The sequence below is a fragment of the Pristiophorus japonicus genome, chromosome 9, assembly GCF_044704955.1.
Source record: "Pristiophorus japonicus isolate sPriJap1 chromosome 9, sPriJap1.hap1, whole genome shotgun sequence".
Taxonomy (NCBI): Eukaryota; Metazoa; Chordata; class Chondrichthyes; family Pristiophoridae; genus Pristiophorus; species Pristiophorus japonicus.
Window position 1 is genome coordinate 228,524,036 of NC_091985.1, and position 27,525 is coordinate 228,551,560.

Below are 27,525 nucleotides of genomic sequence, written 5' to 3' on the forward strand. Positions count from 1 at the left end.
ATATTCCCTGCAGCTATTTGTGCCTGCAGCTCACCGGCCTTGTTTACTATGCTTCATGTGTTCACATACATACACCGCAAATCCATCTTAGACCAGCCTGTGTTCTCTCTTAGTCTGACTCCACCTAATACCTTACTATTTCTTGCTTTGGTGCTATCCGTCTCTCCCAATCCTTTGTGCCCTTTATTACCTCTTTATAATGTTACATCCTGGTGTCCACCCCCTACCAACTTAGTTTAAACCCTCCCCAATAGCACTGGCAAACCTCCCCACAGGGATATTGGTGCCGGCTCTGTTGAGGTGCAGCCCGTCAGGCCTGTACAGGTCCCACATCCCACATAAACGGTCCTAATGCCCCAGGAATATGAAGCATCTCTCCAGCCATGCATTCATCTGCTCTATCCTACTATTTCTATACTCGCTCGAGCATGGCACCGGGAGTAATCCGGAGATTACTCCTTTTGAGGTCCTGCTTTTTAAGCTCTTTCCTAACTCCCTATAATGCCTGCAGGATCTCATCCCTTTTCTACCTCTGTCGTTGATACCAACTTGGACCATGACCTCTGGCTGTTCACCCTCCCCCTCACAATGTTCTGCAGCCATTCAGTAACATACTTAACCCTAACACTAGGGAGGCAACATACCATCCTGGAGTCACATCTGCAGTCCCGACCACTATTGCTTTTCCTATCTTCCTCCTTCCTCCCTCCCCCACCCCTGTACAGCTGAGCCACTCGTGGTGACATGGATTTGGCCCTGGCTATATTCCTCGCCCTCACCAGTACTCAGAACACAATACTGGTTGGAGAGCGAGATTTGGTAGTGTTTTATATAGATTTAGCATAAATTCCTGGCTTTGTTAACCTGTCCTGCCACCTTCAAAGAATTTTGCACAGGCATCCCCAGATCTCTCTCTTCTTCCATCCTGTTAACATTGTACCATTTCGAATGTATTGTCTCTCATTCTTCCTACCAAAATGGACCACCTCACACTTCTCTGTATTGAATTTTATCTGCACTTCTTTTACAGGGTTTTAGAAGAGGAGCATTTACCGACAGTAAACTCAAAACAAACATCACGTCAAGATCTGACAGTCACACGATTCATCAGGACCTAATTCAATTGGTCCTCGAATCATCTGGCATATTAGTGAGTTCATACTCATGACAGACCTTTTAAATCTGAGTGTGGGAAGACCTTCAAAATCTACAAGTACCCAAAGAGACACCAGCGCCGAGACACTGGGGGAGCCTGTTCACCTGCTCCGTGTGAGGGACGGGATTCACTCGATCACCGCTGCGATTAACACCAGTGAATTTGCAGTAGGGAGGGACCGTTAAACCGCTCCATTAGTGGGAAGGGATTAATTGCACCATCCGTGCTGCTGAGACACCAGCATGTCCACTCTGATGAGGGTCGGTTGACCTGCTCCGTGTTTTTGAAGCGATTCACTTATTCTTCCACCCTCCTGAGACACCAGTTTGTGCACAGTGATGAGAGACCAATTAAATGGTCTGACTTTGGAACGAGATTTAAAAGTTCTCAGGATCTGAAGGGACATCAGCTGGAGAGAACAGGAGAGATTCTGTTCACCTGCTCCGTGTGCGGGAAGGAGTTCATTCAGTCATCCCACCTGCTGAGGCACCAGTGAGTTCATGGGGGGGACATGCCAGTGAAACATTCTGACTGTGGGAAAAGCTTTAAAAGGTCCCAGAAGCTGAAGCAATTCCAACTGGAGGGAGCTGGAAAGAGACCGTTCACCTGCTCCATGTGTGGGAAGGGATTCAAACAGTCATCCAGCCTGCTGACACACCAGAATGTTCACACTGACGAGAGACCATTTCAATGTTCTGACTGTGGGAAGAGCTTTAAAAGCTTCGGGAACCTGCTGACACACCAGCGTACTCACACTGGAGAGAGGCCGTTCACCTGCTCCGTGTGTGACAAGAGATTCAGTCTCTCCTCCACCCTGCTGACACACCAGCATGCTCACACTGGGGAGAGGCCGTTCACCTGCTCCGTGTGTGAGAAGAGATTCAGTCTCTCCTCCACCCTGCTGACACACCAGCGTGCTCACATTGGAGAGAGGCCGTTTCACTGCTCCGTGTGTGAGAAGAGATTCAGTCTCTCCTCCACCCTGCTGACACACCAGCGTGCTCACACTGGAGAGAGGCCGTTTCACTGCTCCGTGTGTGGGAAGGGATTCAGTCTCTCCGCCACCCTGCTGACACACCAGCGAGTTCACACTGGGGAGAGGCCGTTCACCTGCTCTGTGTGTGGGAAGAGATTCACTCGGACAACCCACCTGATGACACACCGGCGAACTCACACTGATAAGAGACCATTTACATGTTCTGACTGTGGGAAGAGCTTTAAAAGCTCTGGGGATCTGAAGGGACACCAGCGAGTTCACACTGATGAGAGGCCGTTCACATGTTTTGTTTGTGGGGAGAGCTTTAAAAGCTTCGGGAATCTGACGGCACAAGAGCGTGATCACAGTGGGGACAGACCATTTCACTGCTCCGTGTGTGGAAAGAATTCACTCGATCCTCGACTCTGCTGACACACCAGCGAGTTCACACTGGGGAGAAGCCATTCACCTGCTCTGAGTGTGGGAAGCGATTCACTTGGCCGACCCACCTGCGGACACACCAGCGAGTTCACACTGGGAACAGGCCAGTGATACGTTCGGGTATTGGGAAAAAAGTTTAAACGGTCCCAGGAGTTGAAGAGACACCAGCTGGAGAGAGTGGGAAAGAGACTGTTCACCTGTTCTGTGTGTGGGAAAGAATTCCCTCGGTCCTTGACTCTGCTGACACACCAGCGAGTTCACACTGTTCTGTAACACAGGGCCCTGCAGAAAGCTGGGCCCACATGAACATGGAACGGATGAATGTTTTATAAATTCTTGTACTGCTGATAATCTTTCAAACTGTTGTGCTGATAATTCCCTTTATTTGACTTTTTATGCTATTACATAGAATATACAGCACAGAAACAGGCCATTCGGCTCAACCAATCTATGCCGGTGTTTATGCTCCACTCGAGCCTCTTTTCACCCTGCTTTAATTAACCTGATTAAAATAACTTTATATAGCTTTGTCCCTTGTGTTTATCTGGCTTCCCCTTAAATGTATCTGTGCCATTCGCTTCAACGACTCTTTGTGGCAGCGAGTTCCACATTCTAACCACTCTCTGAGTAAAGAAGTTTCTCCTGAGTTTCCTCCTGGATTTATTAGTGACTATCTTATATTTATGGTGCCAGAAATATGATGAGCTTCTGTTAAGCTGAGCAGTATGTCATTGTACTTTACTTGTTCTGATGATATTAAATAAATGAAGTTATCGGAGCTGCAAGACAATTGCAGCTCTGGATTAGCAACCAACAGTATAAACAACTTAGCACTGTGTTCCTTCATGGTAATACTTCACGTTAACAACTTTTGAAACTATTTATAGGGCTGAGAAAACATGAGATGTAAAACACTTCTAATATCTGGCCCATGATTACAAACGCAGACATTAATTATCGCCGCTAATTTTCACTTTTATAAAAAAGTATGAGCAGGTTCTCTCATTTTAAAACAAAGTTGGAAAAAAAACAGTTGTAGCGAGTTAAGTATCAAAGCTTTAACTACAGCCAACAAGCTCATTTCTTCTTGTTGAGAAATTCATGGTTTGAGATACACAGGAACAAAGGATGGTTAAAAACATTAGAAAGCAAAATAAATCAGGAAGTGATTGGTGCCACCGAGCTTGGGTTTTTTAAAGCCTGGTTGTAAGAGGAAGCTAATGGTTTGAAGTTGTGGAAAGTAATGAGAGTTAGGTCAGGACACTGTGATAGGAGCATTGATTACAACACAATGATATAACCCAGCTGTGTACAGTCCTCAGTTCAACATAGTCATTTCTCCCAGAAACCTTGCCTTTTCCTAGAATATAGGGGGCACAGTTCTGATCCACATTAGTGCCAATATCAAGTAAATAAAAGCATTGAGCTACAGATTAGCGTGTTTAAACGTTAAAAGGATTCGATAGGGTAGATATGGAGAAAGTATTTTATCATAAAGGGAAATAATCTTAAAATTAGAGCTCGGCCATTTAGGAGGGAAATCAGGAAACACTTTTTCATGTAAAAGGCTGTAAAAAAAAAAACTGGAATTATCTGCCCAAAAGGCTGTGGATGCTGGGATAATTGGAGCTTTCAAGACTGAGATCGATAATATTGTTAGGTTATGGTATCCAGGGATATAGAGATAGAGAGGGGCCCTGTGGAAGGATCCAGGGATATAGAGATAGAGAGGGGCCCTGTGGAATGATCCAGGGATATAGAGATAGAGAGGGGCCCTGTGGAAAGATCCAGGGATATAGAGATAGAGAGGGGCCCTGTGGAAGGATCCAGGGATATAGAGATAGAGAGGGGCCCTGTGGAAGGATCCAGGGATACAGAGATAGAGAGGGGCCCTATGAAAAGATCCAGGGATATAGAGATAGAGAGGGGTCCTGTGGAAAGTTCCAGGAATATAGAGATAGAGAGGGGCCCTGTGGAAAGATCCAGGGATATAGAGATAGAGAGGGGCCCTGTGGAATGATCCATGGATATAGAGAGAGAGGGGCCCTGTGGAAAGATCCAGGGATATAGAGATAGAGAGGGGCCCTGTGGAAAGATCCAGGGATATAGAGATAGAGAGGGGCCCTGTGGAAAGATCCAGGGATATAGAGATAGAGAGGGGTCCTGTGGAAAGATCCAGGGATATAGAGATAGAGAGGGGCCCTGTGGAAGGATCCAGGGATATAGAGATAGAGAGGGGCCCTGTGGAAAGATCCAGGGATATAGAGATAGAGAGGGGCCCTGTGGAAGGATCCAGGGATATAGAGATAGAGAGGGGCCCTGTGGAAAGATCCAGGGATATAGAGATAGAGAGGGGCCCTGTGGAATGATCCAGGGATATAGAGATAAGAGGGATCCTGTGGAAAGATCCAGGGATATAGAGATAGAGAGGGGCCCTGTGGAAAGATCCAGGGATATAGAGATAGAGATGGGGCCCTGTGGAAAGATCCAGGGATATAGAGATAGAGAGGGGCCCTGTGGAAAGATCCAGGGATATAGAGATAGAGAGGGGCTGTGTGGAAGGATCCAGGGATATAGAGATAGAGAGGGGCCCTGTGGAAGGATCCAGGGATATAGAGATAGAGAGGGGCCCTGTGGAAAGTTCCAGGGATATAGAGATAGAGAGCTGCCCTGTGGAAGGATCCAGGGATATAGAGATAGAGAGGGGCCCTGTGGAGGGATCCAGGGATATAGAGATAGAGAGGGGTCTTGTGGAATGACCCAGGGATATAGAGATAGAGAGGGGCCCTGTGGAAAGATCCAGGGATATAGAGATAGAGAGGGGCCCTGTGGAAGGAGGGATGAAGGAGGACAGTAGGAGTATGTTTGAGATTGTGTGTATGTATTGGCACATGTGGCGGAGCCTGATCTCCAATTGTCTTGGATCCCCTTACCACTGGACCAAGACCTTGCTCCATCCAGCCCGTGCGGTGGCTGGTGTGCAACGGTCAGCTCTCATTAAAATAATTCAGGCACAGGCATTTTAAAATGTTTAAACCGTTTAAAATGAGTTCATTGGTCACCTGGGTGCTCATTTTTGGTATGGAAGCAAGTCATCCTCGACCCCGAGGGACTGCCTATGATGATGATGATTTTCTGAGGAATGAAACATTACTGAGCCCCTAGACCCATGTTATGGGATGAAGTGCTAGACAAGTAAAGGCCCAGTGTCTGGGTGTGAATCTAATAATAGCCTCAGGGACCGTATAGGTGCGATAACCAGACGGGCTTGTGGTTATAGTCTGGTCACAGATGGACAAAACTCCCAGAATTAACAGGAGTTCAGTAGACGGTCAACGGATGGATCCAAACAATCCCATTCCCTGAATTTAAGCCGTTGTCAGTTGGAACAGACTCCAGAAGATCGCCTGTGAAGCCACTGTCCTTCTATTCTGCAGACTGAGGGAATTATCACAATCTGTGTTCTTGTGAGCTTGATTACCTGGTGTCCGAAACCCTTGGACCCTGGATCATTCAGGTCAACCTCAGTGTGTGGAAAGGGATTCACTGAGGTATCTTACCTGCTGACACACCAGAGTTTCCACATCATGACTGCAGTGGTTCAATTGCATTATTTCTGGTGCTTTTAAACACATCCAGGACTGAACCACGTAATTCAGGCAACTGGGGCTTTTAATGTTCAGAGACCCCAATAAGTGGGCTGGATTTAAAGATTCTTCCATGTTCTCTCAGTACCAGTGTGCAGAGAGGAGCTGATGTTACAGAATCGGAGCACAGTAGGATGCCTTTCGGCCCATCGTGTTGCTGCCAGCTCTCTGAAAGAGCTACGCAATTAGTCCCGCTCCCCTGCTCTTTTCCCACAGCCCCGCAAATTTCTGCTTTCAACTATATATCCAATTCCCTTTTGAAAGTTAATATTGAATCTGCTTCTGCCAACCATTCAGGCAGTGCATTCTAAAACATAAAAACTCACTGCGTAAAAACTGTCTCCTCATTCCCCCTCTGGATTCTTTTGCCAATTATTTGAAATCTGTGTCCTCTCATTACCAACCCTCCTTCCACTGACAATATTTTCTCCTTGTTTTCTCTAAAAAAAGAAGCACCTCTATCACATCTCCACTTAACCGTCTCTGCTCCAAGTTACATTGCCATTGTTCTGTGAATTCCTACAGCCTGAGGAATGGGACATGCTATCCTTGTGAGCACCGAGTGTCAGCATCCAGCAATCTCTGGTCAGGGACTGCCTTTTTAAACTGCCTCATGATCATTGTATAGAAATTTATGGCACGGAAGGAGGCCATTCAGCCCATCATGTCCGTGCCGGCCGACAAGCATTTATCCAGCCTAATCCCACTTTCCAGCTCTTGGTTCATATTACTGCACTTCAAATGCACATCCAAGTACTATTTAGAAGTGGAGAGGGTTTCTGCCTCTACCACCCTTTCAGGCAGTGAGTTCCAGACCCCCACCATCCTCTGGGTGAAAACACTTCCCCTCAAAACTCCTCTAAACCTCCTACCAATTACTTTAAATCTATGCCCCCTGGTTATTGACCCCTCTGCTAAGGGAAATAGGTCCTTCCTATCCACTCTATCCAGGCCCCTCATAATTTTATACACCTTAATAAGGTCTCCCCTCAGCCTCCTCTGTTCCAAAGAAAACAAATCCAGCCTATCCAATCTTCCCTTGTAGCTAAAATTCTGCAGTCCAGGCAACATCCTCGTAAATCTCCTCTGTACCCTCTGCAATCACATCTTTCCTGTAATGTGCTGAGCAGAACTGCACGCAGTACTCTAGCTGTGGCCTAACTAGTGTTTTATAACTCCCCTAGCTCTTGTATGCTATGCCTCGGCTAATAAAGGCAAGGCAAGTATTCCCTATGCCTTCTTAACCACCTTGTCCATCTGTCCTGCTACCTTTACGGATCTGTGGACTTGCACTCCAAGGTTCCTTTGTTCGTCTACATTTCTCAGTGTCCTACCATTTAATGTGTATACCCTTGCCTTGTTAGCCCTCTCCAAATGCATCACCTCACACTTCTCCAGATTGAATTCCATTTGCTACTGTTCTGCCCACCTGACCAGTCCACTGATATCTTCCTGCAGTCTACAACACTCTTTTTCATTATCAACCACAAGCCAGTTTTTTGTATCATCTGCCAACTTCTTAATCATATCCCCTACATTCAAGTCTAAATCATTGATATATACCACAAAAAGCAAGAGACCTAGTACTGAGCCCTGTGGAACCCCACTTCCAGTCACAAAAACACCCATCAACCATTACCCTTTGCTTCCTGCCTCTGAGCCAAGTTTGGATCCAACTTGACACTTTGCCCTGGATCCGATGAGCTTTTACTTTCATCACCAATCAGCCATGTGGGACCTTATCAAAAGCCTTGCTAAAATCTATGTAGACTACATCAAATGCACTGCACTCATTGACCCTGTCTCTGTCTCTGTGTTGTGGTTAATTCCAGGAACACTATTCCAGAGTCATTCTGAAATGTAAAGATAAACTCCGGCTTCTATTATCCATGGCTAACCGTCTTCTTAAACCCCTCTCCCCAGTCTCCGCCCTCTCCTCCGACAATAAGTGTGAGGAGCTCATGGATTTCTTTGTCTCAAAGATTGAGACCATCTGTTCAGCCGCCTCTGCCACTCCCCTTCCACCGGGCCAAACTTCCTCTGAACTTCCCTCCTACCCTAGCCCTGAACTCGTATATTTTTCTAGTTTCTCTCCGATTTCCCCTCAGGACCCCTCCACGCTCGTCTTGTCCATGAGACCCACTTCCTGCTGCCTCGACCCTATTCCCACCAATATGCTGACTACCCAACTTCCTTTTCTGGCTCCCATGTCCGCTGCCATTGTTAATGGTTCTCTCCCCTCACGTACAGTCCCCTTTTCCCTCACATCTGTCATCACCCTGCTCCACAAAAAAAAACACCCTTGACTCCTCCATTCTTGCAAACTATCGCCCCATCGCCAACCTTCCATTCCTCTCTAAAGTTCGTCAACATGTTGTCATCTCCCAAATCCATGCTCATCTTTCCTGCAACTCCATGTTTGAATCCATCAAATTAGGGTTCCAACCCTGCCATAGTACTGAAACAGCTCTCATCAAAGTCACAACTGACATTGTTTGTGACTGTGACTAAGATAAACTATCCCTCCTCGTCCTTCTTGACTTGTCTGCAGCCTTTGATACGGTTGACCACTGCATCCTCCTCCAATGCCTCTCCACCATCATCCTGCTGGGTAGATGTGCACTCGCCTGGTTCCATTCTTATCTAATTGTAGCCAGAGAATCACCTGCAATGGCTTCTCTTCAGAGTCAGGTGACAAGTAGCAGAATGGATAGCTCGCTGGCTTCAAGACAGAAAGCAGAGAGTAGGGGTAAAGGGTAGCTATCCACAGTGGGAGAAGGTGAGTAGTGGTGTTCCACAAGGATAGTGCTGGGACCACTTGTTCACAATTTACATTAACGATTTAGACTTTGGAATCAAAAACACAATTTGCAGATGACACCAAATTGGGAGCAATAGTCAATACTGAGGAGGCTTGCAACGAATTACAGGAGGACATTAATAAACTTGCAGAATGGGAATATAATTGGTAAATGTAGTTCAACACAGATAAATGTGAGGTATTACATTTTGGTAGGAAGAATAGGGAGGTCACTTATTACTGGAAGGAGCGAGTCTGGGTGGAGTAGAGGAACAAAGAGATCTTGGAGTACAAATACACAAATCACTAAAAGTTGCGACACAGGTTAGCAAGGCCATAAAAAGGCAAACCAAGCACTCGGGTTTATTTCTAGAGGTATAGAGTTGAAATGTAGGGAACCTTGTTCAGACCACACTTAGAGTACTGTGTACAGTTCTGGTCACCATATAAAAAGAATATAGAGGCACTGGAGAGGATGCAGAGAAGATTTACAAGGATGATACAAGAAATGTGAGGGTATACATATCAGGAAAGGATGAACAGGCTGGGTCTCTTTTTTTATTGAAAAAGGCTAAGAGGTGACCTAATAGAGCTCTTTAAAATTATGAAAGGTTTTGATAGAGTGGATAAAGAGAGAATGTTTCCACTTGTGGGGAAGAGCAAAACTAGTGGCCATCAATATAAGATAGTCACTAAGAGTTTGGAAGACGGCCAGTACAACCTGCACTGAATTCAGGGAGAGTGATGGGCTTGATCGTACCTTGTTACGAATGATGCCGAGACTATTGGGGAGAATAACAGAAGGCAGTGAGGCCTGATTAATATGTTGCAACTGGTTTAATGCTAAAAGGGGGTAAACCAGATTATAGAAGGGGAACAAATAGTCTTCAACGAAATGGCTCGAAGTAATGTATGGATCTTGGTTAATGGAACAAGCCCAAGGAAACCTGCAGCATATTGCAGAGGAAAGCTCTCTTTCTGGGTAACTGATTGAGACCTAGGACAATGTCCACTTATCAACTTACTAAGACTCTGTGCCAAGTCAGAAGGTTGGTACAGGTGTACCCGGTGGCACAAGTGTCATTTACAGGAATAGAAAGACATCACTCTGTTAGAGATAGTAGGGTATTACTCAAGCATGCCGGAGAAAATTTAGTAGGATACAATGAACGTGGAAAATTAACCTGGATGGATGGGATAACATGGAATTGCACCATGAAGGTAATTGCGGGACAGCATTTTCCTGTACGATCTGTATAAAGAGGGAAGGGTGAATATTGTGTCAGCACCATACACCGGGAATGCCAGTACGGTACCAACCTGACTTGTCCCATTGCGACAGGAACCTTTTGTATTACCCCAGTCCAAACTGTGAGACTTGGGGCGCGGGTTTCATTAAGTAATTATTTGCGTAGGCAAGTAAATATCATGAGAAAGGAGTTAAAAGTATAGCTGCCAAAGGGAAGATATAATGAATTTGGATAGTTAATTGGGCCAATTGAGGACCAAGTACAATGGGCATTAAGTGAAATGGGGAAGAGAGGGTCACAACGGTTAGACGCTGATGTGCTACTTATGGAACATATGATCGAGATAGTCCGACAATGAACCATGAGACTGTGTGGTTTTTATGTTATCTATTGTCTATCAACAACCGACATACACTATTGGTATGCGACAAGGGTGGCAGCTGTTACCACATTTGACATAGCCAGTATAGACCAAGATGTTCAAGACTTAGCCCAATGTTTGAGAACCCTTTTGCTAAAGGGAAACGATTGGACATCGCAGTTGTCAGAAATCGGGGACGAGGTCGGCAGAAAAGTGCTGCAAATCGAAGAAATCCGAGAGCCTCTTGCCCAAACTGTCAATAAGATAAGTGTGCGACTAAATGATTTAACCCAAGAAACTCATAAAGAACTTGTATGTACATAGAAACATAGAAAATAGGTGCAGGAGTAGGCCATTCGGCCCTTCGAGCCTGCACCACCATTCAATAAGATCATGGCTGATCATTCACCTCAGTACCCCTTTCCCGCTTTCTCTCCACACCCCTTGATCCCTTTAGTCGTAAGGGCCACATCTAACTCCCCTTTGAATATATCTAATGAACTGGCCTCAACAACTTTCTGTGGTAGAGAATTCCACAGGTTCATAATTCTCTGAGTGAAGGCGTTTCTCCTCATCTCGGTCCTAAATGGCTTACCCCTTATCCTTAGGCTGTGACCCCTGGTTCTGGTCTTCCCCAACGTCGGGAACATTCGTCCAACATCTAACCTGTACAATCCCATCAGAATTTTATATGTTTCTATGAGATCCCCTCTCATTCTTCTAAATTCCAGTGAATATAAGCCTAGTCAATCCAGTCCTTCTTCATATGTCAGTCCTGCCATCCCGGGAATCAGTCTGGTGAACCTTCGCTGCACTCCCTCAATAGCAAGAATGTCCTTCCTCAGATTACTGTATACAATATTCAAGGTGTGGCCTCATCAAGGCCCTTTACAACTGCAATAAGACCTCCCTGCTCCTAAATTCAAATCCTCTCGCTATGAAGGCCAACATGCCATTTGCCTTCTTCACCGCCTGCTGTACCTGCATGCCAACTTTCAATGACTGATGTACCATGACACCCAGGTCTCGTTGCAGCTCCCCTTTTTCTAACCTGTCACCATTCAGATAATATTCTGCCTCCCTGTTTTTGCCACCAAAGTGGATAACGTCACATTTATCTACATTATACTGCATCTGCCATGCATTTTCCCACCCACCTAACCGGTCCAATTCACCCTGCAGTCTCTTAGCATCCTCCTCACAGCTCACACTGCCACCCAGCTTAGTGTCAACTGCAAACTTGGAGATATTATGTTCAATTCCTTCGTCCAAATTCTCCTCTGCTGAATTCTAAATTTCTCCCAGCCCTCAGGTTTGCTGCTTTTTCTGGCCAATTTATATGCCTCTTCCTTGGATTTAACACTGTCCCTAATTTCCCTTGTTAGCCACAGTTGAGCCACCTTCTCCATTTTATTTTTACACCAGACAGGGATGTACAATTGTTGAAGTTCATCCATGTGATCTTTAAAAGTCTGCCATTGCCTATCCTTAAGTTCAGGACCCTAGTCTCTAAATTAACTGTGTCACTCTCTATCTTAATGAAGAATTCTCCCGTATTATGGCCACTCTTCCCCAAGGGGCCTCACACAACAAGACTGTTAATTAATCCTCTCTTATTACACAACACCCAATCTAGGATGGCCAGCTCTCTAGTTGGTTCCTCGACATATTGGGCTGGAAAACCATCCCTTATACACTCCAGGAAATCCTCCTCCACCGTATTGCTACCAGTTTGGTTAGCCCAATCTATTTGTAGATTAAAATCACCCATGATAACTGCTGTACCTTTATTGCACTGTTTGATGTCATCCCCAACCTCACTACCACTGTTCAGTGGTCTGTACACAACTCCCCCCCCAACGTATTCTGCCCTTTGGTGTTCCGCAGCTCTACCCATACAGATTTCGCATCATCCAAGCTAATGTCCTTCCTTACTATTGCGTTAATTTCCTCTTTAACCAGCAACGCTACCCCACCTCCTTTTCCTTTCTGTCTATCCTTCCTGAATATTGAATACCCCTGGATATTGAGTTCGCACCCTTGGTTACCCTGGAGCCATGTCTCCGTAATCCCAATTACATCATATCCGTTAACAGCTATCTGCGCAGTTAATTCAGCCACCTTATTACGAATGCTCCTCGTATTGAGACACAGAGCCTTCAGGCTTGTTTTTTTAACACTCTTTGTCCTTTTAGAATTATGTTGTAATGTGGCCGCTTTTGATTTTTGCCTTTGATTTCTCTGCCCTCCACCTTTCCTTATCTCCTTTCTACTTTTTGCTTCTGCCCCCATTTTACTTCTATCTGTCTCCCTGCATAGATTCCCATCCCCCTGCTATATTAGTTTAACCCCTCCCCAACAGCACTAGGAAAGAATCCCCCTAGGACATCGGTTCCGGTCCTGCCCAGGTGCAGAACGCCCGGTTTGTACTGGTCGCACCTTCCCCAGAACCGGTTCCAATGTCCCAGGAATTTGAATCCCACCCTCTTGCACCATTCCTCAAGCCACGTATTCATCTTAACTATCCTGCGATTCCTACTCTGACTAGCACGTGGTACTGGTAGCAATCCTGAGATTACACCCTTTGAAGTCCACCTTTTAATTTACCTCCGAGCTCCCTAAATTCAGCTTGTAGGACCTCATCCCGTTTTTTACCTATATCATTAGTACCTATATGCACCACAACAACTGGCTGTTCACCCTCCCCCTCCAAAATGCCCGGCAGCCACTCCGATACATCCTTGACTCTTGCACCAAGGAGGCAGCATACCATCCTGGAGTCTCGATTGCAGCCGCAGAAACGCCTATCTATTCCCCTTATAATTGAATCCCCTATCACTATCGCTCTCCCACTCTTTTTCCTGCCGTCCTGTGCAGCAGAGCCACCCACGGTGCCATGGACTTGGCTGCTGCTGCCTTCCCCTGATGAGTCATCTCCCGCAACAGTATCCAAAACGGTGTATCTGTTTTGGAGGGAGATGACTGCAGGGGACCCCTGCACTATCTTCCTTCCATTGCTCTGCCTGATGATCACCCATTCCCTATCTACTTGAGTAACCTATTCCTGCGGTGTGACCAACTGACTAAACATGCTATTCACAACATCCTCAGACTCGCGGATGCTCCAGAGTCAGTCCATGTGCAGCTTCAGTGATGCAATGCTGCAGCATTTATGAGAATGATTCCAGGGATGCGGGACTTCAGTAACGTGGAGAAGCTGGGGTTGTTCTCCTTAGTGCAGAGAAGATTTCATAGAGGTGTTCAAAATCCTGAGGGGTCTGGACAGAGTAGAGAGAAACTGTTCCCATTGGTGGAAGGATCGAGAACCAGAGCAAGTTGTCAGGATCCAGAATGCACGGCCTGAATGAGTGCTGGAGGCAGAGTCAATCACTGCTTTCAAAAGAGAGTTGGATAAGTACCTGAAGGAGAGAAATCTGTAGGGCTGCGGGGAAAAGGCAGATGAGTGGGACTAGCTGAGGTGCTCTTGCAGAGAGCCGGCAAGGGTTCGATGGGCCGAATGGCCTCCTTCTGTGCTGTAACCATTCTATGATTCTAACAACACCCAGCTCTACCTCACCACCACTTCCCGCAACCCCTCCACAATCTCTAAATTGTCAGAGTGCTGGTACGACATCCAGTGCCAGGTGAGCAGAAATTTCCCCGTCACAAACTCCGTTCCTTAGCCACCGACACAATCCCTCTCTCTAGCATCTGCCCGAGGCTGAACCAGACTGTTCACAAACTTGGTGTTACATTTGACCCTGAAATGAGCTTCTGAGCACATATCCACACCTTAACTAAAACCACCCATTTCCACCCCCATAACATCGCCCGTCTGCACCCCTGTCTCAGCTCATATGCTGCAGAAGCCCTCAAGCATGCCTTTGTTTCCTCTAGACTTGACTATTCCAACAAACTCCTGGCTGGCCTCCCACAATCTACCCTACATTATCCTGAGGTCATCCAAAACTCGGCATCCTGTGTCCTAACTTGCACCAAGACCCGCTTACCCATCACCCCTGTGCTCGCTGACCTACACTGACTCAGTTTTGCAACACCTCAATTTCAAAATCGTCATCCTTGTTTACAAATCCCTCCATGGCCTCGCCCCTCCCTATCTCTGTCATCTCATTCAGCCTCACAAGCCCACCCCTCTCCCCATATATCTGATCTCCTTAAATTCTGCCCTCTTGAGGATCCCTAATTATAAACAGTTAGCCATTGGTGGTCCTGCCTTCTGTTGCCTAGGTCCAAAACTCTGAAACACCCTCACTCTGCAGGTAGGGGGATTAGAGGGGAAATTTCTTCACCCAGAATTTAGTGGGAATCTGGAAATCCTTATTAGTCGGGAAATTGTGTTGGGGAAATTGATGGGATTGAAGGCCGATAAATCCCCAGGGCCTGATGGACTGCATCCCAGAGTACTTAAGGAGGTGGCCTTGGAAATAGCGGATGCATTGACAGTCATTTTCCAACATTCCATTGACTCTGGATCAGTTCCTATCGAGTGGAGGGTAGCCAATGTAACCCCACTTTTTAAAAAAGGAGGGAGAGAGAAAACAGGGAATTATAGACCGGTCAGCCTGACATCAGTAGTGGGTAAAATGATGGAATCAATTATTAAGGATGTCATAGCAGCGCATTTGGAAAGAGGTGACATGATAGGTCCAAGTCAGCATGGATTTGTGAAAGGGAAATCATGCTTGACAAATCTTCTAGAATTTTTTGAGGATGTTTCCAGTAGAGTGGACAAGGGAGAGCCAGTTGGTGTGGTATATTTGGACTTTCAGAAGGCTTTCAACAAGGTCCCACACAAGAGATTAATGTGCAAAGTTAAAGCACATGGGATTGGGGGTAGTGTGCTGACGTGGATTGAGAATTGGTTGTCAGACAGGAAGCAAAGAGTAGGAGTAAATGGGTACTTTTCAGAATGGCAGGAAGTGACTAGTGGGGTACCGCAAGGTTCTGTGCTGGGGCCCCAGATGTTTACATTGTACATTAGTGATTTGGACGAGGGGATTAAATGTAGTATTGTGGATATCTGAACGGAATATATGGAATTAAGGACAGTAAAGTAAACGGGATATATGAAAATGTATAAGCCATGGAAGAATAGCTGGGAGAATGTCAGATTGCAAATAGTGCAACATCAGCATAGCTAACAATCTGTCTCAAGGTTTCAAGTCACTAATCCTGCCAATAATATATAATTGTAACATGAAATACATCTGCAGAATTGCAAGGTCTCAGTAAATAGTCACACCATTAGATTGAAACATTTGGAGGCAATACTTGAGCTTTCAAGAAGAACATCTCATATAGATTGACTAATGAGTGTCTGAGTTAGACTGTCAATCCATTTGTATTTTGTTATCTGATTTCAAAACTGTATAACTGTTAACGCTTTACGATGTAACTTCACTTATCCGTAGGGAGTGTGTACGCTCTATCGAGAAAGTATATCTTCTGTCTGATAGGTCTTGCCGGCCGGTAAAATAAAGACTGCTTTGTTTAAAGCACAAGAGGTATTCGTCTCAGTAATTTTACTGAACCAGATTGAGAGAAAAGAATCTACATTAACATTTGGTGTCAGAAGTGGGATCTCAACGGACGACTGCCGAAAACTTGCGAATTAAGAGCCAGACTGGCCTTGGACGAGACGAGGGGAAAGTGGCCACTGGAGTGAGTATGATTTCAATACTGCTCCAGTTTCCCCCGGTTTCAAAAGTCTGAGGAAAGTTTAGCCACTCGCTGGTTCTCAGGTAGTGTCTGAATGAGATCCAGGACAATCTGGTGAATACCTTTCAAACTTAGAATAGGGATAGAGATAGGGAAATTGCGCGATGACGCAAACCAAGCGGCGACTTGGAAAGATAGGTTATAGTTAGAGCGAGATAGGGATAGATGATCAATCATGGATCCAAAAATTAATAGGAAAGAAAAGAGACTCTTGTGAACGTCTGTTTAAATGAGAAATGCTTCTGTGATTTTTACTGTAAAAAAAAAGCCGGGGAGTTGTGGTTTGTTTTATCTCAAACAGAATGAAAGTTTTTTTTAACCCTTCGTAGTGTTGTCCTGTATGTGGGAAGTTTAAGAGTGTGAACCTTATTGAATTACGTATATTCGGATGATAAGTTACGGAGCCAGGAAATGCACAAAGGATAGGTTTGTTAAAAAAAAAAGAAAAAAATTACATGGTCCCGGTGGTTAAAAAAAAAGGATTTAACATGCTCACAAACTTGTCGAAAGAAAACATTCAGAGAAGGCACAGCAAAACAACTGAGATGGATTCAAAAGGATTCAAAAAAAATATATATTAAATAACACAACCTTGAGGCTGGAACAATTGAGATAACGAAAAGCAGTCCACAGCCTACGTGCCAGACTTCTCTCTAGTTATGGAAAAGACAAAAAAAAAAGTAACGTACTAAATAGGTGCTTAAAAAAAATGTTCTGAGATTTTAAATTATGAGAAAAATTCCACTGCAGTCTTATAAAAAAATAAATCACTCCTGTCCAGTTGGCAGAAAAACTCCATTAAATTAGGGCTTTCATTGACTGATTGGATTTAAACTGCGCAGTGACGCGAAAGGATAGGGAAATTTGGAGACTAAAAGAAATTAAATAAGGCTCATAAGAAATCAAATTTAGAAAATTAGGCTCACAGGCAATTAAATAGAGGATAGGTGTTCAAATCAGGTGTGACGTCGACCTTGTATATCACTTGGCCCGTCTAGGCACTGATTGAATTTAAATCACGCAGCAACTCGGAAGGTAGGGCCGACGCGAACGCGCAGCGACGCGAGACGTGCAGCGGCGCGAGCGTGCGGCCGAGTGGAGGGCTGACGCAGACGCGCAGCAACGCTAACGCGTGGTGACGCGAGACGTGCAGCGGCGCGAGCGTGCGGCCGAGTGGAGGGCTGATGCAGACGCGCAGCGGCGCTAACGCGTGGTGACGCAGACGTGCAGCGGCGCGAGCGTGCGCCCGAGTGAACGTGGGCCGACGCGAACGCGCAGCGACGCGAACCACGAAATAATATCAAGTCAGTGCTGATTTTTGTAAGTCCGTTTATTGTAAGTTTGTTAAGTCTGTTTACTTCAAGTTGGAATCGCGCGGCGACGTGAGCCGCGGGGCGATGCAGCTTTGTGTTAGTTTAGTAAGTTTGTTAAGTCTGTTTACTTCAAGTTTGAATCGCGTGACGACGCGAGCCGCGGGGCGACGTGGCTTTGTGTTACTTTTAGTAAAGTCTGTTTGTTTTAAGTTTGTTTAAATCGCACGACGACGTGAACGCGTAACGACACGGTAATACGAGGGACAGCGTGAAAATGGGTAATCAGTTGGATAAAACAACGGATGCGGATAGTCCGCTACAAAAGTTATGTGAGGAATTCCCTGAAAGAGCTGAAGACTTTAGAAAATTATCAGGAGCCCTGAACAAATTATTAGGAGATGACCAGTGGCCTCTAGGTGGCACTAGAAGCGTAGAGGTAGTAAAAAAAAAACACAGGGATTGTCAAAAAAAAAATTAAAAGATGCATCACTTCTGTCAAGTTGGCAAATAAATGCTATTAAATTAGGACTCTCATTGACAGAGGGAACACATGTTAAAACTGTAGACGTCTTTAAAAAAAAGAATGTGCGCACGAGAAACTTGCTAAGAGATCCTCTGGGACCTCTGAGAAAGGTATTGACCGACTACGTAGTAAAATGGCTGGCTTTGTGTTAACCGAGGCTGATGATGAAATTGATGAGTGGCCACTGACTCAGCGCCCAACGGCGCCTCCCGCACCCCCTGGCCTCTTGCTCCAGTCCTCTTCCCAACATCCTCCACCTAACACTCCAGTAAAAAAGAGTTAGGAACAACCACATATCACCAAAGCAACAAACCCAAACTGACTCCTCATCCTCTGATAGCGATTCGGATCCCCAGTTCACAGGCAATATAGCCGAAAGGACCAGATCTCACACTCGAAAGGGTAGAACTATATCTCAACATCACAAACAGTCCCGTAAATCTTCTAGTCAACCAGTCCAAGTTGTGAAAGACATAGCAAACACCCCCGCCGATCGAGACGCAGAACTGTCAAGCAGTCAGACAGCTCTGAAACATCCACCGGCCTAGAAATGATTTCCAAGATCCCAAAGTCCCGACACCAATTCCCTGTCAGACCAATGCCAAACCCTGATGCACAACAAGCTGCAGACCACCTCTCTATAGATGTCTGTGATCTTCAAACAACTATTTGATTGCTCACGCTATCCGGACAGATGGAAAGGGCAGTTAGATATTATTGGCAGAAAAAGAAAGGGGAGGGGGGAGGTGCGCCCCCAACCCGGGTCAAGACTGAATACGTGACTAGAAAGGAAGAGCCATCTCGGGAGGAAGGATCAATAGAACCGCAGTGTTGCATACAGGATTGGATGGATAAGCAAGGATACGGTTATACTAAACAACCAAACGGCCCGAGCCCTGCTAATAAACCTCCCTATTGTCCCCGGCATGGTATGGGAAGAGGCCGGGACTGGGTAAGAGGAATTGACTGTTTTAATTGTGGACAGAAAGGACATTGGAATAAAAATTGCCCCTACCGTCAGCATGGAAAAGGAAGAGGAGGAAGAGGAGGAGGGCAAGGGGGGAGAGGAGGATCTTACACTAACTTCTCCCAGAACAACCCCTTTGGTCAATTGTCCCCCGATTGACTACGCAGCTTGATTGTGCAGGGATCCTCCCCGGACGACGAACCCATTCTGAATGAGTGGTAACCCTTTTTGATAGATACGGGAGCCTTCATGTCTTCTGTACAATCAAAGCTTAAACTCCCTGCTTCTACTGAAACACAGGAACTTTCAGGATTCCTGGGACAAATCTCGACATTCCCAGTGTCAGAACCGGTTAAAATGGGTTACCAGGAAGAATCGGTGGAACATCGAGTTGTTATCACAACCAATCTGGACTGTAACTTGATGGCTAGAGACCTCCTTTGCAAATTCCAGTTGCATTTGGAGTGTGGAGATAATGGGATTATTGTAAAACAGGAAACCCTTAAGCGGCAGTATTATACCACTAGAACCCCTCAGTGGTGGTCTCTGGACCTGCCGCAGGCACCCTGTCACGTGACCCTAGCATACGATCCCAGTGGAAAGAATCAGGACCTGCAGAACTTTTATCAGGATCACGAAGGGGAAGTGAAGGGAATTCTATTAAGGGCTAGAGTGACTGGACTGGAAAGAGAGGCAGATTTTGTGGAAGTGGATAAGAATCTGTGGAAACAGCCCCTAACAATGGCACCGCATATTGCTCGTGAAGTATTAGCCCCTCACCATGCTAAGGATTTGGGAGTTATGGTACGCAAGGCCATAGATGAGGCTGACCCTACCAGCCGGATGTGCAAATAAAACATGGCCGAACAGTCCAATTTAATGGGGACCCCGAGAAAGTATTAACAACTCTATGGCATCATACTGGCTCGGACATACCTGACTATGTGGATCCTCATGTGTGGGCAGAGAACCCCTCCCAAGTGGGTTATACTCCCATTAATTGAGATCCCAGTGCAGGGCAATGTGGACTGGCCCTCTATCCGACAGAACCCACTGAAATCACAGGCAATCCTAAACTGACTTTTCGGCACTGTACTGCAATTAATCCGGCCTGTTTTCTTGCTGAGCCACCCCAAGATGAGGAAGAACCCAGTCATGATTGTTTATCTTTAATTTAAGAGGCCACATCAGTCAGGGAAGATTTTGTTGATATACCAATTGAAGATCCAGACTGTATTATGTATGTTGACGGAATTAATCCAGAAGGTACACGAATCTCAGGATACGCCATAGTAAACCAGGAGAATCAGGTCTTGGAATCTGCTGCTTTTGAAACTGCCTATTCTGCCCAACAAGCTGAACTATTCGCCCTCACCCGAGCCTGTATCTTGGCCAAAGATCTCAAAGTCAATATCTATACCGACTCTAGGTATGCCTTTGGGGTGGCCCATGATTTCGGACAATTATGGAAAAATAGGGGATTCCTAACCTCACAGGGGAATGAGATATCTCAAACAGCTAGTATCTGATTTGTTGCAAGCCCTCATGTTCCCCAAACGCATTGCCATTGTACCAAGAGGCCAAACAGGCCTCTCATGACCAACAGATGGTAGTGCCCAAAATTATGAGTCAGACTAAAAATCCTGCGAAGGATAAGTTAGCCTCGGAAAAACCAATGCCAACCATCCAAGATGTTATAAAAGCACAGGGGGACGCTCCTGAAAAAGATAAACTGTTGTGGAAATATTATGCATGTACTTATGACAATGTTTCTAAACTCTGGACCACTCCCGCGGAACAGACTTGCATGTCTGACGAGTTGGCTTCATGGGTTATAGAATGTCTGCATTTTGCTACTCATTGTGGAGCAAGGGCAACAAGTGATACGCTTTTGGCTACTTGGTGGCACCCTAAACTCCAGGCGCTCACCCAGAACATCAGTAGTCGTTGCCTGGTTAGCCAGCAACATAATCCAGGGAAGGGAGTCCCCTGTGATTGGGGTAAAACGCCTCTACCCGAAGGTCCCTTTGAGACATTTTAGTTGGACTACATTGAGTTGCAAAAAGTTCAGTGTTACAGATATGTGTTAGTAATAGTAGATGTGTTTAGCAGATGGATTGAAGCCTACCCTAACCTGGACAATAAGACTCAGACTGTTGTTAAGGTGTTAATGAGGGAAATTGTTCCTAGATATGAGATCTCAGCTAGACTGATGACCACCTATGTTCTTTCTCTGACTCAGGCTCTGCGACTAGTTCACAACCAGGTTCAAGATGCTTACCCGAATAGTCCCTCGTGGCACCAGGGAAGTATGGATTCGGAAGGGATTAGAGCCACAATAGGAGGGGCCTTTTTAGGTGTCACTCACTACCCCCACTGCAGCCAAGGTTGAGGGGAAAAGTGCCTGGGTTCACCTGCACCACTGCAAGCTCATCACCATTTAAACAAATCTTGCTGGTTAGTCTAATTCCTGTTTCTGTTCCAGATCTCCTCCTCCCTATAGCTGAACAATGCAGTTGAAGGAGGATCAGTTTGAACTCTTACCTGTCAGACAGCCAAATACACTGACAGAGACCTGAAGAAGGGAAACGGGAAAACAGAACTCTTTTTATCAGCTAAATAATTGGACTATTTATAAGATGAGACTGTGTCTGTATGCTACTGTCTGCATAATAGTGTTGATATATGACAGTTTTGGTGCACGGGAAGGAAGACAAAGGCGAGAGCTCCATGTAAACACCTTTTTGTTTATGTCTTACGTTTATGCGGAAAAAGGGCACTTCACTAGATGCTGGGTGTGTTCACATATCCCTATACATTCCAAAGGGGGAATTCCTTTGCGCACCGTTCCCCTGACCCTAACTGAGACTGTTAGATGGATTCAAAGAAACGATATTGGAACAGGTAGCTAACCGCACTGCTGAGGCTCTGGAGGGCATCACAGCTGAAATGGTAGCGATAAGGACCGTAGCATTACAAAACCGAATGGCCCTCGATTACCTGTTAGCTGAGAAAGGGGGAACGTGTGCCCTGATAGGATCTGAATGTTGCACTTACATTCCTGATAGTTCAGAAAACATAACCCACCTTGCCGATCACATAAGGAGGGAGGTGAAAAAGTTATCCACACCAGCAAAAGAACTTAGCAGGTTTGATTGGTTTCTGGGTGGATCTTGGAGATCCTATCTAATACATGGGGCAATTGTTCTCATCATAGTAATTACCTGCTGTTTGATTGTTGGTTGCCTTAACCTCTGCTGTAAAGCAATGACAAGGTTAGCAGACCCTCTTGTGGTCAAGGGTTCCCGGGTTATGATCCAACAAACTAGAGAACTACTCAACAATGCAATACTCATAGAATGATCCTAAATGTTATCATAGAATGATAAAAGGGGGGATGTGGATATCTGAACGGAATATATGGAATTAAGGACAGTAAAGTAAACGGGATATATGAAAATGTATAAGCCATGGAAGAATAGCTGGGAGAATGTCAGATTGCAAATAGTGCAACATCAGCATAGCTAACAATCTGTCTCAAGGTTTCAAGTCACTAATCCTGCCAATAATATATAATTGTAACATGAAATACATCTGCAGAATTGCAAGGTCTCAGTAAATAGTCACACCATTAGATTGAAACATTTGGAGGCAATACTTGAGCTTTCAAGAAGAACATCTCATATAGATTGACTAATGAGTGTCTGAGTTAGACTGTCAATCCATTTGTATTTTGTTATCTGATTTCAAAACTGTATAACTGTTAATGCTTTACGATGTAACTTCACTTATCCGTAGGGAGTGTGTACGCTCTATCGAGAAAGTATATCTTCTGTCTGATAGGTCTTGCCGGCCGGTAAAATAAAGACTGCTTTGTTTAAAGCACAAGAGGTATTCGTCTCAGTAATTTTACTGAACCAGATTGAGAGAAAAGAATCTACATTAACATTATCTCCAAATTTGCGGATGACACAAAGTTGGGTGGCAGTGTGAGGTGCGAGGAGGATGCTATGAGGCTGCAGAGCGACTTGGATAGGTTAGGTGAGTGGGCAAATGCATGGCAGATGAAGTATAATGTGGATAAATGTGAGGTTATCCACTTTGGTGGTAAAAACAGAGAGACAAACTATTATCTGTATGGTGACAGATTAGGAAAAGGGGAGGTGCAACGAGACCTGGGTGTCATGGTACATCAGCCATTGAAGGTTGGCATGCAGGTACAGCAGGCGGTTAAGAAAGCAAATGGCATGTTGGCCTTCATAGCGAGGTGATTTGAGTACAGGGGCAGGGAGGTGTTGCTACAGTTGTACAGGGCCTTCGTGAGGCCACACCTGGAGTATTGTGTACAGTTTTGGTCTCCTAACTTGAGGAAGGACATTCTTGCTATTGAGGGAGTGCAGCGAAGGTTCACCAGACTGATTCCCGGGATGGTGGGACTAACATATCAAGAAAGACTGGATCAACTGGGCTTGTATTCACTGGAGTTCAGAAGAATGAGAGGGGACCTCATAGAAACATTTAAAATTCTGACGGGTTTAGACAGGTTAGATGCAGGAAGAATGTTCCCAATGTTGGGGAAGTCCAGAACCAGGGGTCACAGTCTAAGGATAAGGGGTAAGCCATTTAGGACCGAAATGAGGAGAAACTTCTTCACCCAGAGAGTGGGATTCTCTACCACGGAAAGTTGTTGAGGCCAATTCACTAAATATATTCAAAAAGGAGTTAGATGAGGTCCTTACTACTCGGGGGATCAAGGGGTGTGGCGAGAAAGCAGGAATGGGGTACTGAAGTTGCATGTTCAGCCATGAACTCATTGAATGGTGGTGCAGGCTCGAAGGGCCGAATGGCCTACTCCTGCACCTATTTTCTATGTTTCTATGTTTCTAACTCACTGCCTGAAAGGGTGGTAGAGGCAGAAACCATCATAACTTTAAAAAGTACTTGGATCTGCACTTGAAGTGCCGTAACCTACAGGGCTACAGACCAAGAGCTGGAAAGTGGGATTAGGCTGTTTGTCGGCCGGCGCGGACACGATGGGCCGAAATGGTCTCCTTCCGTGCTGTAAATTTCTGTGATTCTAAATCTCTCTGCTTCGGTGTCAAACTATTCTCTTATAACGCTTCTGTCACGCACCTTTGGATATTTTACCAGGTTGAAGGCGTTATATAAATCCAGGATGGTGTTGTGAGGTGATGAAGAGCCTGTTGCCCAGGTTACTGTGGTGAGGTGATGACGCGCCTGTTGCCCGGGTTACTGTTGCGTGTGATGACGCGTCCGTTGCCAAGGTTACTCCATCTCGCGGGCACTGGGACACTGAAGCCCCGCCCACTCAGTGTTCCTGGCCATGGAGATTACGCATGCGCCGTGACCCCGCCCTGTGCAAGATGGCGGCCAGCGACCCCGCTGACCCCCGGACCTGTCACTGCGGGGCAAACCCGGGGGCCTGAGGGCTGTGATTCTGCGCCTGAGGCCTACAGCGAGTGTGTGTGTGAAGCACCCCGGTATACCCGCGGGTACAGATCCTCCCCCGCGCCCATAATCTCCTACCGCCTCCCTGAATGGTCCGGTCCACTGACGTCCACCTTCTCCGCCCGCGCATGCTCAGTGAGAAAGAGAGAGACTCGCGCTCAGACCCGCCCCTCACACACTCTGATTGGTTGGAGGACCAACCGCCGGCCAAGTCCTCCAGCCCCGCCCTTGCTCTTCCTATTGGTCCGAAGCTGCCGTCAATCTCCCGGGCAGTGTGAGCTGAGCATGCGCAGAGCGTGCACTGGAGACGCACGGACGCTGAGACGAGCGCAGGCTGGAGCCGGACTCTGCACCGGGTGAGAATCAGCGGGGCGCAGGGGAGTCATCGATCGGCAAGTGGGCGGGGAGGCTTCATAAACACCTGGTGTAGGCCGCAAGCCCCGAGTAATAACCCGAAACTCCCGCATTTGCAGCGACGGGTTTTTCTCCCGGTAACAGGCCGGGATCAACCGCCATCTTTGTGCAGGAAGGCGGGAAGGTTCAGCGTGCGGCCCGCTCGCTTCATGGCGTAACAGCGCATGCGCAACCATCTTGGCACGGGAACAGAGTGGGCGGGGTTTCTGTGTGTTCCCAACCGGGTCCCAGTGTCCGGGAGTGAAAGTCAATGACTCATTTATTTTATTCTCACTCTCCACACATCGGATTTCTCTCCTGAAGGCGATGGTAAGTGCCCAACTTGCGGTTTACGTCACACACAATTCTAACAGAAGAACCCCCTTTATACAGTCCCAGGGTGATAATCTGCACGTACAGTCCCAGGGTTGAAATCCTCATGTACTGTCCCAGGTTTGGAATCTCCAAGTACAGTCCCAGGGTTAAAATCTCCATGTACAGTCCCAGGGTTAGAATCCCCAAGTACAGTCCCAGGGTTAGATTCCCCACGTACAGTCCCACGGTTAGAATCCCCATGTACAGTCCCAGGGCTAGAATCTCAATGTACAGTCCCAGGGTTAGAATCCCCAAGTACAGTCCCAGGGTTAGATTCCCCACATACAGTCCCAGGGTTAGAATCCCCATGTACAGTCCCAGGGTTAGATTCCCCATGTACAGTCCCACGGTTAGAATCCCCATGTACAGTCCCAGGGCTAGAATCTCAATGTACAGTCCCAGGGTTAGAATCCCCAAGTACAGTCCCAGGGTTAGATTCCCCACGTACAGTCCCAGGGTTAGAATCCCCAAGTACAGTCCCAGGGTTAGATTCCCCACGTACAGTCCCAGGGTTAGAATCCCCGTGTACAGTCCCAGGGTTAGAATCCCCACGTACAGTCCCAGGGTTAGAATCCCTATGTACAGTCCCAGGGATAGAATCCCTATGTACAGTCCCAGGGTTAGAATCCCCATGTACAGTCCCAGGGTTAGAATCCCCATTTCCAGTCCCAGGGTTGGAACCCGGCGCACGGAAGTGGAATTTCAGCTTCAGTATTACAAGTTTCATCGCTTAGAGGATAGAGAGAGGAATACTTCGCTGACAGGTTCTTTTAAATTTGTGTGGTCAGCTATTTGAATTCCCGGTAACTCTTAGCCTGGATTTAAAGGAGGGGAGAGCTGTGCTCTTTGGAGATTCTCTGAGAGAAGGATCTGGTCAGCTTCAAACTCTGAGTGTAAAAATCGGTTAGAAATGTATCATTAGTTTTTGACCAATATCGACTCCCACAGGAACTGGGCAAGATTTGAAAAAATTTAACACAGGATTCGAGGAACTCTTGCATTTGGCATCTTTATTTTGTACACTCGAGGATTTAGATAACAGACTTTCTCCTGTGAATAGAGAGCTGTATTATTGTGCTGTGATCTGTTTACATGTTCATCTTCTATTAAATAAATTTGCTGAGTGAATTTAAATGTAAAACCAGGTGTGCAGGTGTGATGCTCTATTCAAATCAATGGTGAGAGAAATGCTGTGGGCACACGCTAAGTCCCTAACTGAAAGTAATTAACAGACTGGGTTTTGGATTAAATCATCCCAGGCATTTGAAGGAACATTGTATAGAAACTAGAGTTATCTGTTCTGAACTTCTATCCTGTAATTACAGTGATGACTTTTGTAAACTCCTTTTACAGGGTAATAGAAGGGGAGCATTTACAGACGGGAAACTCAAACAAAACAGTACATCAAGAGCTGCCAGAGTCACTCAATTCATCAGGACCTGAATATCATCGACCTTTGACTGTGGACGGAGAAATGTCTATCTGCTCTGTCTGTGGGAAAAGATTTCAAACATCAGTGTGACTGAAAAAGCGCCGAGACACACATAACCGAGTGAGAGTGTTCCAGTGCACTGACTGTGGAAAGAACTTTAACCAGTTACACCGCCTGAAAAAACATCGCACCATTCACAACGGGGAGAAACCGTGCATGTGTTCTGTGTGTGGACGAGGCTTCAACTGATCGTCCAGCCTGGAGAGATACAAAGACACCCTCACCATGGAGAAACCGTGGAAATGTGGGGACTGTGGGAAGGGATTCAATTAGCGTCCCGGCTGGAGATTCATCGGTGCAGTCACACCGGGGAGAGGCCATTCACCTGCTCCATGTGTGGCAGGGGTTTCACTCAGTCAGGTACCGTGTTGACACATCAGCAAGTTCACACTGGGGAGAAGCTGTTCACATGCTCCATGTATGATAAGGGATTCGCTTGGTTATCCAAACTGCTTACACACAAACGAGTTCGCACTGGGATGAGGCCATTCACCTGCTCCGTCTGTGGGAAGGGATATGCTCGGTTAGCCGTTTTCCAGAAACACCAGCGAATTCACACTGGAGAGAGGCCGTACAGCTGCTCTGTCTGTGGGAAGAGATTCACTCAGTCATCCAGCCTGCTG

General features: G+C 46.2%; 1 protein-coding gene across 1 annotated transcript; it reads left to right on the forward strand.

Annotated features, from left to right (window-relative positions):
- Positions 1–1,667: 1,667 nt before the first annotated feature.
- On the forward strand, positions 1,668–26,932 carry LOC139274189 (zinc finger protein 774-like). Its single transcript, XM_070891223.1, has 4 exons — positions 1,668–2,454; positions 2,538–2,693; positions 9,095–9,188; positions 26,764–26,932. The coding sequence occupies exons 1-4, from the start codon at positions 1,668–1,670 to the stop codon at positions 26,930–26,932; spliced, it is 1,206 nt and encodes a 401-aa protein (XP_070747324.1).
- Positions 26,933–27,525: the final 593 nt, after the last annotated feature.